We start from the raw sequence: 8,652 nt of genomic DNA, 5'->3' as shown, positions 1-8,652 counted from the left end.
AACATATTAGAATCACTATCTGTGTTTACAGGAGACCCACAGGTAGAGTCAAATCTGAGAAGTACTTTTACTGGACTTTAGGCCCCTGTAGAGAGAAGCCAGAGGCATAGTTTTGTAGGGAGATTACGCAATAAACAGGACTGACCCAGCTCCTCCCCTTGCCCACTCCCTTCCTCATCACCTGATCCCACCCCTCAGCCAGGATATTAAAGCTCAGTGCATCCCCAGCATCCTCAGGAGCCCTCCTGCAAGGCCACGAAGATGAACCGGCTCTGCTTCTCCGCAGCCCTTCTCTTCCTCCTGGTTATCCTGGTGGACAGCACCCTGGTGAATATACACCATATCCAGGATGAAGGTAGGTCCAGCCTCACCTCTCCTCTACAGACTGGAGGGAAATGATGGAAGTCTATGGAAGGGTGCAGGGCAGGTGTGGGGTGAGTACTGCCAACCCTTTCTGGATTTCTCCTGTCATGTTGGGCAGGATTTTTGTTTGGGTTTGCTGTGTTGGACTTACTGGCTATGCGATGACATTGTCTAGTAACCAGGGCTACTCTGGTTGCAGTGTATGGGCTTCTCATTGTGGCTTCTCTCATTGCAGAGCAGGGGCTTGAGGTATCTGGGCTCAGTAATTGTGGTTCACCTGCTTAGTTGCAATGAGGCACGTGGAATCTTCCCAAACCAGGGATCAATCCCTGTTCCCTGCATTGGCAGGTGGATTCTTAACTACTGGACCACCAGGGAAGGCTGAAGTTGTAAGCTTTCAACTCCACTGACATTATGACTCTCATGAGGAAATATATTAAATATATATATGTATATATGTGTGTATATATGTATATATGGGATATATATATCCCACCTAAATCTACCAGATTAGGAACCCCATTTGTGAGACTCTCTATTCCTGGTCCCTGCCTTGTCCCTGAACCTCACTATAGTGTAGTAATAAAAAGATCTATATTTGATCCTTCTCATGACATGGCCAAGGCCTCCTAAAACTCTTGGAATTTGCTGACTTTACAGGTTATGAGATGAGTCACTAAAGGTGACTCAAGGCACCTTCAAGATGAGGCTGGTCTCCAAGAAACCTCAAACACCCATTTAAAGGGTATAGTTTTCACCACCTCTCACTCCAGCACCTCTGAGGACAGGGGAGGGAACTGAGAGCGAGATCAATTACCAAAGGCAGATGATCCAACCAATATGCCTGTTTAGTGAGCCCTGGAAAGAAGTACTTAACTACTGGGCTCAGAGAGCTTGCAGGATGGTGGACACAGGGAGGTGCTGTGAGAGTGCTGTGCTCACTAGAGCACGGGGGCTGGGCAAACGCCCACCCCGCTTCGCCCTGCACATCGCCTCCCTTGTGCTGCCTTGAGTTTTATTTTGTATATTAATCCGGGTATAGCAAGCAAGGGTTTTCCTAGGGTCAGCTGCCAGCTCTATTCAGTAGTTGAATTTGAAGGTGGGGTCATAGGGGCCCTGATTTTAGCCATTTGGTCACAAGCATGAGTGAGTGACTCAGGACCTCATGGCTGGCATCTGAACTGAGGAGAGTCTTGAGCACTCAACCTGAAGAATCTGCAGTAATTCCATGGATTTGAAACAGAAGTGAATTTCTTGGTGGGCACCCAGTGGCTGTTTGGGAATTGCTTGCTATTGGTAGAGGCACCACATATTTGGTGTCAGGGAAACCTAGACTCACTCTCCTCTATGATTTCGGGGCTCAAGCGATGCTCCAAAAGTGGGGAGTAACGAAAGTACACGTGGCACCCAGAAACTGTTCTCAGTTATCTTTATTTTCAGAGTTCCTGGCAGAATCAGGCAGTGTATCCAATGCGTTGTACATGATAGTATCTAGTCCTGGCCCTGCCGCCCACGTGCCATGTTTCCTGGGCAACTCATCTGCAATTTTCTCATCTGAACAGGGAACACAGGTTACATGGGTTTTTGAACACATTTGTTGTTTTCCTTCAGTTGCTCAGTCATGTCCAACTCTTTGCAACCCCATGGACACCAGGTTTCCCTGTGCTTCACCATCTCCCGGAGCTTGCTCAAACTCATGTCCACTGAGTCAGTGATGCCATCCAACCATCTCATCTTCTGTCATCCCCTTCTCTTCCTGCCTTCAATCAATCTTTCCCAGCATCAGGGTCTTTTCCTGTGAATCAGTTCTTTGTATCAGGTGGCCACAGTATTGGAGCTTCAGCTTCAGCATTAGCCTTTCCTATGAATATTTAGGGTTGATTTCCTTTAGGATTGACTAGTTTGAACAGATTACCAGTCATGAATATAAACAGGTGAAACACATTTCAACTCTTTGCAAGTAGTGAACTTTGTGCATTTTTAACCAAGATATGTTAATTAATCTGAAAATAACTTGTCTACCTACTGGTCCTGGGCAAGAAAGAATATTTGGGTGTCAAATAATGAGTATTCCTTTATTTATGAAAAATAACCAGAAAGACCTGGGATGAATGAGCAGAGCCACTGCAGAGAAAACAAGAAACACAGCCCTGTGTGGTTGCCTTCTGGGACCAAGGCTGATACAGTATTAGTAAAGTCTTCAGGCCCTTTCCCTTGTCCCCTTTTGACTATTATTTTATTTTACATATTTGCTTCCTGCCTTGTCCACTGTTGACTATTCTTTTATTCTCCATATTTGATCCTTGCCTTGGTTCATGGCCCAGGTCTCCTGAAACTCTCTGAATTTACTGTTTTTCATAGGTCTGGAGACAAGTCATAGACGGGGACCTAAGAAGCATTCAACAAAAGATATGATTAAAAATATCATCCGTGGTGTGGCTACAGGTGCGAACTTTCTGCAACTCCGGGGAGAGGAGAGGGCACTGAGATTGAGAACAGGTGCCACTGGCCAATGATTCAATCAATATGCCTGTTTAGTGAAACCTCAATAAGAGTCCATAAATGTGGGCATTCAGAGAGTGTTTGGGGTGGTAACACACGGCGGTGATGTGAGGGTCCCCACACCTCCACTTCCACTTTTCCCTGCACCTCTCACTCACATTGCTGTGCCAAGATTTATCCTTTATGATAACATGAGATCTCTATGAGAGTGGTCTTCCTGAGTCTGGTCGTCAGATCTATTGCATTATTGAACACCAAGGTGGGGTAAGGGAACTTCCCAGTTTTAGACCCTTTGTCAAATCATGAGTGAATCGGGACAACACGCCTATCATCTGAGCTGAGAACAGTTTGAGCCCTCAACATGCAGAATCTGTACTAACTCCCCTCATTTCTTATCAGAATTAAATTGCCCTGTTGGACACCCAGTGGGTGTTTGGAGGAATTGCATGTTGTTTCTAGAGACACCACAGATGTGGTGTCAGGGAAAACCAGACTCAGTCTCCCTGTGCTTTGGGAGCTCGGGTGAGTCCTGGGGACAGGGGAGTAATGAAAGTAGGGCACTGCACCCAGAAGCTGTTACCAGTTATCGGTACTCTCAGAGCTTCTGGGAGAATAGGATAGTACGTCAGATGGATTGTGACAGGGCAGTATCTTGTCCTGACCCTGCCACCCACATGCCATGTGTCCTGGGGGAAATCATCTGAACAGCAGACACCTGTTACATGGGTTCTTTGAACATATTACCAGTCATAAATACAAAGAGTTTTTCACACTTCGTGGCCAATTTTGCTCATTTTCCATCAGGATATGTTCATTTGAAAAGATATTTCTACCTACTGCTTTGGGGTGAGAAAGAATATTTATGTGTCAAATAATGATTATCCCTCTACTATAATAATAAATCACAAAGACCTGGGACCACTGAGCAGAGCAATTGCAGGGAAAGCATGAAACACAGCCCTTGTGTGGCTGGCTCCTGGGACAAGGCTGATATAACATTAGCAAAGTCTCCAGGCCTTTTCCCTTGTCCACTTTGGACTATCATTTTATTATCCATATTTGAACCTTGTCCCGGCTCATGGTCTCAGACTCCTGAAAACTGTGGAATTTTTGTCTTTCCTAGGTGCCAAGATTGCCAACGCGGGATCCGGTTTCATACGTGAAGTGGTTAAAGCAATGCGTGAAGGGAATAAAGGTTTGAACTTTCTGCTCCTGTGGGGAAAGGGGAGGGCACTGAGATTGAGGTCAGTCACCACTGGCCAATGATTCGATCAGTGTGCCTATTTAGTGAAACCTCATTAAAAATCCAGAATACTGGCATTCAGAGAGCGTTTGGGATGGTGACAAAAGGAGGTTATATGAGGGTGCTCATCTAACCAGGGCATGGAGGCTTTGCACATCTCCACTCCCCTTCGCCCTACAGATCTCCTGCATTTCATTCTTTCTGAGTTTTACCCTGTACATCGATTGAGAACAGTAAGAGTGTTCCCGGGATCAGTACAGATCTCCTGCATTTCATTCTTTCTGAGTTTTACCCTGTACATCGATTGAGAACAGTAAGAGTGTTCCCGGGATCAGTACAGATCTCCTGCATTTCATTCTTTCTGAGTTTTACCCTGTACATCGATTGAGAACAGTAAGAGTGTTCCCGGGATCAGTACAGATCTCCTGCATTTCATTCTTTCTGAGTTTTACCCTGTACATCGATTGAGAACAGTAAGAGTGTTCCCGGGATCAGTACAGATCTCCTGCATTTCATTCTTTCTGAGTTTTACCCTGTACATCGATTGAGAACAGTAAGAGTGTTCCCGGGATCAGTACAGATCTCCTGCATTTCATTCTTTCTGAGTTTTACCCTGTACATCGATTGAGAACAGTAAGAGTGTTCCCGGGATCAGTACAGATCTCCTGCATTTCGTTCTTTCTGAGTTTTACCCTGTACATTGATTGAGAACAGTAAGAGTGTTCCCGAGATCAGTCACCAGTTCCCCTGATTATTGTGCGTGGAGGTGGGGTCACGGAAACTCTCATTTTTAGTCATTTGGTCAGAAGCATGAGTGACTTGAGACCACATGGCTAGCTTCTGAAGAGAGGACAATCTAGATCCCTCAACCTGTGGCATCGGCCCAAACTCCACAGATTTTGTGTCAGAAGTCAATTAACTGGTTCTCCCATCGGGTGTTGGGAACCGGATGGTGTTAGTGCAGAAACCACGTATTTCGCTTCAGGAAAAAACACGGACTCACCTTCCCTTGTGATTTGAGGGCTCACAAGAGGCTTGGGGAGAGGTGAGTAGGGAAAGTAGGACCCTGCACCCAGAAACACTCACCAGTTATCGGTATTTTCAAGCTCCTAGCAGGATCAGGTAGTGTATCAGATGGGTTGCGACCTCACGGTATCTTTTCCTGACCCTACGACCCACATGATTGTGTCCTGGGGCAAGCCATCTGCAGTTTCCTCATCTGAACAGGGGAAACACGTTACATGAGTTCTTTGAACAGATGACAAATCATGTAAATAAATAGTTTATTCACATTTCATGGCCAGATTTGTCCATTTTCCACTATGGTGTATTAAATCTGAAAAAAAAATTCTCTGCCTACTTGCTTTGGACAAGTAAAAATATTTCTTTATCAAATAATGGTTATTCCTCTATTATTAAAACTAATCAAAAGATGTGGAACCACAGAGGAGAGCAAAAGCAGGGAGAGCAAGTAACAGCCCTTGTATGGTAGGCTGTGGGACCAACGCTGATATGGTTGTTAAAGTCTCCAGGCCCTTTCCCTTGTCTTTTTTTTTGACTGTTATTATCTTATCCATGTTTGATCCTTATCCTGTTTCATGGACCAGGCCTCCTGAAACTCTTGAAATTTACTTTCCTTCATAGGTCATGTGAAGACTTCCAGAGCACAACTCAAGAACCACACAGTAGAGGAGTCCCCAACATTCAATACTCAGCAATTAATACTCAGTGAGAAGAATAAAGGTTTGTACTTTCTGTGCCTCTGGGGAGAGGAAAGGGCACTGAGACTGAGATCAGTCACCACCGGCCAATGGCCAGTGGCCAATGATTCAATCAATAAGCCTACTTCTTGAAACCTCAAAAAAATGTAAAAATATTAAAGTTCAGAGAGTTTCCTGGGTGGTGAACACAAGTACGTGATGTGAGGGTGCTGTGTTCACTGAGACATGGAGGCTCCACACACCTCCACTCCCCCTTTGCTCTACACGTCCCCTCCATTTCACTATTTGTGAACTTTTCATGTATATTCATCTGAGAACAGTAAGGGTTTTCCTAAGTTTTATCATCAGTTCCATTCAGTTGTTAAACTTGGAAGTGATGTCATGGAACCTCCACATTTTAACCGTTTGGTCACAAGTGTAAGTAACAAGGGAACACGTGACTGGCTCTATAAAGTGAGGACAGTCTTGAGTCCTCGTCCCGTGAGATCTGCATTAACTGCACAGATTTCACATCAGGCGTCAGTTGACTGGGGGATGCCCAGCAGGTATCTGGGGAATTGGTTGATGTTGGTAGAGACGCCACATATTCGCTGTCAGGGTTTAACCCAAGCTCACTCTGCCCTGTGAGGTGGGGGCTTAGATGAAGCTTGGGATGGGGAAGTAATAAAAGTAGGACACTGCATCCAGAAACTCTTACAAGTAAGCTGTATTTTCCGAACTCCTGGTGGAATCAGGTATTGTAATCGATGGGTTGTGACATCATAAGTTACCTGTCCTGACCCTACCACCCACATGCTTGTGTCCTGGGGCAAGTCATCTGCAGTTTCCTCATCTGAACAGGGGAAAATGTTACATGAGTTCTCTGGACAGTTTACCAGTCGTGAATATAAAGAATCTGTTCACATTTCATGACCAATTTTGCCCATTTTCCACCAACGCGTTAATCTGAAGAAGTTTATCCTTGCAAGAAAACATACTGAGGGCTCAAATAATGATTATACCTCTATTATTAAAAATAAGCAGAAAGACGTGGGACCACTGAGCAGATCAACTTCAAGAGCGCAAAAACACAGCCCTTGTGTAGTTTGTCTCGTGGGACCTAGGCTGAGAAAATATGAGTAAAGTCTCCAGGCCCTTTCATTTGTCCTCTTTTGACTATTATTTTATTGTTCATATATTTGATCTATATTTGATCCTTGTCCTGGTTCATGGTCCAGGCATCCTGAAACTCTTGGAACTTACTTTCTTTGATAGACCATGAGACCACTCAGGGAAAGCAACCCAGGAAACTTCAGGTTCTGGGTTGTCTGCCAAAAAACTCAAACACCCATTCAGAGGTTGGAAATTTCACCAATTTCTTGCCAGCCCCTCTGGGGAGAGGGGCAGGCTCTGAGATCGAGATCAATGAGCAATGGCCACTAATTTAATCAAAGTGGCTCTCTATTGAAAACCTCCTTAAAAATCCATAAATATCTGGGTTCAGAGGCTTCAGGGTTAACGATTACCAGGACAGACTCTTTTATTATCCTCTCAGGAGACTGAATGTTAGAGGGAGATTGACCTTTGTGTTGATGTGCCCCATTATCAAGGTGATTTTGTACTAAAAGGAAATCAATTATACCCATTCTATTTGATGACCTTGCACTTGTGGAGAGAATGAAAATGGGAGTTAGTAAGTCCCTTTAAAGCACTGTTCTTGGGGATGGGGACACAGCTATCAAAAAAACATGGCAAAGTAATTTGCCTTCTTGGAGGATGACATAAAAATAGCAAAGGGGAGAAATCCTATGGTAGGTTATCAGTTTCTTGAAGATAGAGAGCAAGGCAGAGAAACAATGCTGTCCTTTTTCTCTACAGGGTCAAGGAAACCCTCTGTGATAAGGAGGCACTGAGCAGAGCTGCAGAAATAACATGCCTGGTTGTGTCTGAGCAACAGAAGGGACCAGGGTAGCTGGATATGAGAGGGTTTATATGAGGGGAAACGAGTGGAAGGGGATGAGGCATCGAGGCCATGGGAGCAGGTAGAGAGAACGCTTGTAGGACTTTTTAAGAATCAGAATTTGACTCTCATAGAAAAAGGGACTCACTGAGGGATTGGTCGTGATGGAGCCATGCGGAAGGACAGAATAATAACAGAATCCTTCAGGCTGCAGTTCAGAGAGTGGCCTCGAGGGGGTAAAGAGCAGAGACAAAGCCCCAGTGAGCAGTGTTATTCCCTGAGTGGATCCCAGGTCTCTCGAATAACATGAATGTCTTGCTCTGTTGAAGTTTCTATGGAGGCGTCATTACCTAGTCATGATGCATTAAATCATTAGCCATTGGAGGTCGTTCAACAGACAGCTCCATTACCCTCCCTGAGGCTGAGCGAAGGAGAGGAGCAGTGGATAGAAGACCAGGGGAAGGGTGGAATGAAAGTGCCCACCCCCCGGTAGGCAGACCTTTCCTGTGCAATCAGAGCCCATTCTGGGCTCATTAGAGTCTTTCCAAACTCAACCACTTCACATATCAAAGGACACTGTTATTGCTCTCATCACAAAAGAAATACCAAGATTTTTAGGATCAGCATCAGGAAAACAATGAAAAAACAAATATGTATATTTCTCCTTATATACACAATATATAGTATCAATATTCATTCATAGAATCCCCATGAAATAACTGAAGCAAACACAGTGTTATGTTTTCTTCATGCCTTTTTCCATTATAGCACGATTCCTTCACAATTTTTATTAATGATGGAAAGCTTTTACCACACACATAACACAGAGGATATTAATAGTATTATAAAACTCAGGTATCCAGACCCAGTAATTACTGACCTAC

The 8,652-nt window shown here is 44.5% G+C and overlaps 1 protein-coding gene across 1 annotated transcript in view; it reads left to right on the top strand.

The window, feature by feature from the left end:
* Positions 1–256: 256 nt before the first annotated feature.
* Positions 257–8,652, top strand: part of LOC104998528 (trophoblast Kunitz domain protein 1-like) — a 10,192-nt gene continuing 1,796 nt past the window's right edge. Inside the window, exons 1-4 of the mRNA XM_010853729.1 lie at positions 257–355; positions 2,725–2,808; positions 3,989–4,060; positions 5,753–5,851. Of these exons, the coding sequence (XP_010852031.1) occupies positions 262–355; positions 2,725–2,808; positions 3,989–4,060; positions 5,753–5,851 (349 nt within the window). The 5' untranslated portion in view covers positions 257–261. The remainder of the gene's footprint in view (positions 356–2,724; positions 2,809–3,988; positions 4,061–5,752; positions 5,852–8,652) is intronic.

The sequence above is a fragment of the Bison bison genome, unplaced genomic scaffold (genome assembly GCF_000754665.1).
Source record: "Bison bison bison isolate TAMUID 2011002044 unplaced genomic scaffold, Bison_UMD1.0 scf7180017853184, whole genome shotgun sequence".
Lineage (NCBI taxonomy): Eukaryota > Metazoa > Chordata > Mammalia > Artiodactyla > Bovidae > Bison > Bison bison.
This window is presented reverse-complemented; position numbering and strand designations above follow the sequence as displayed.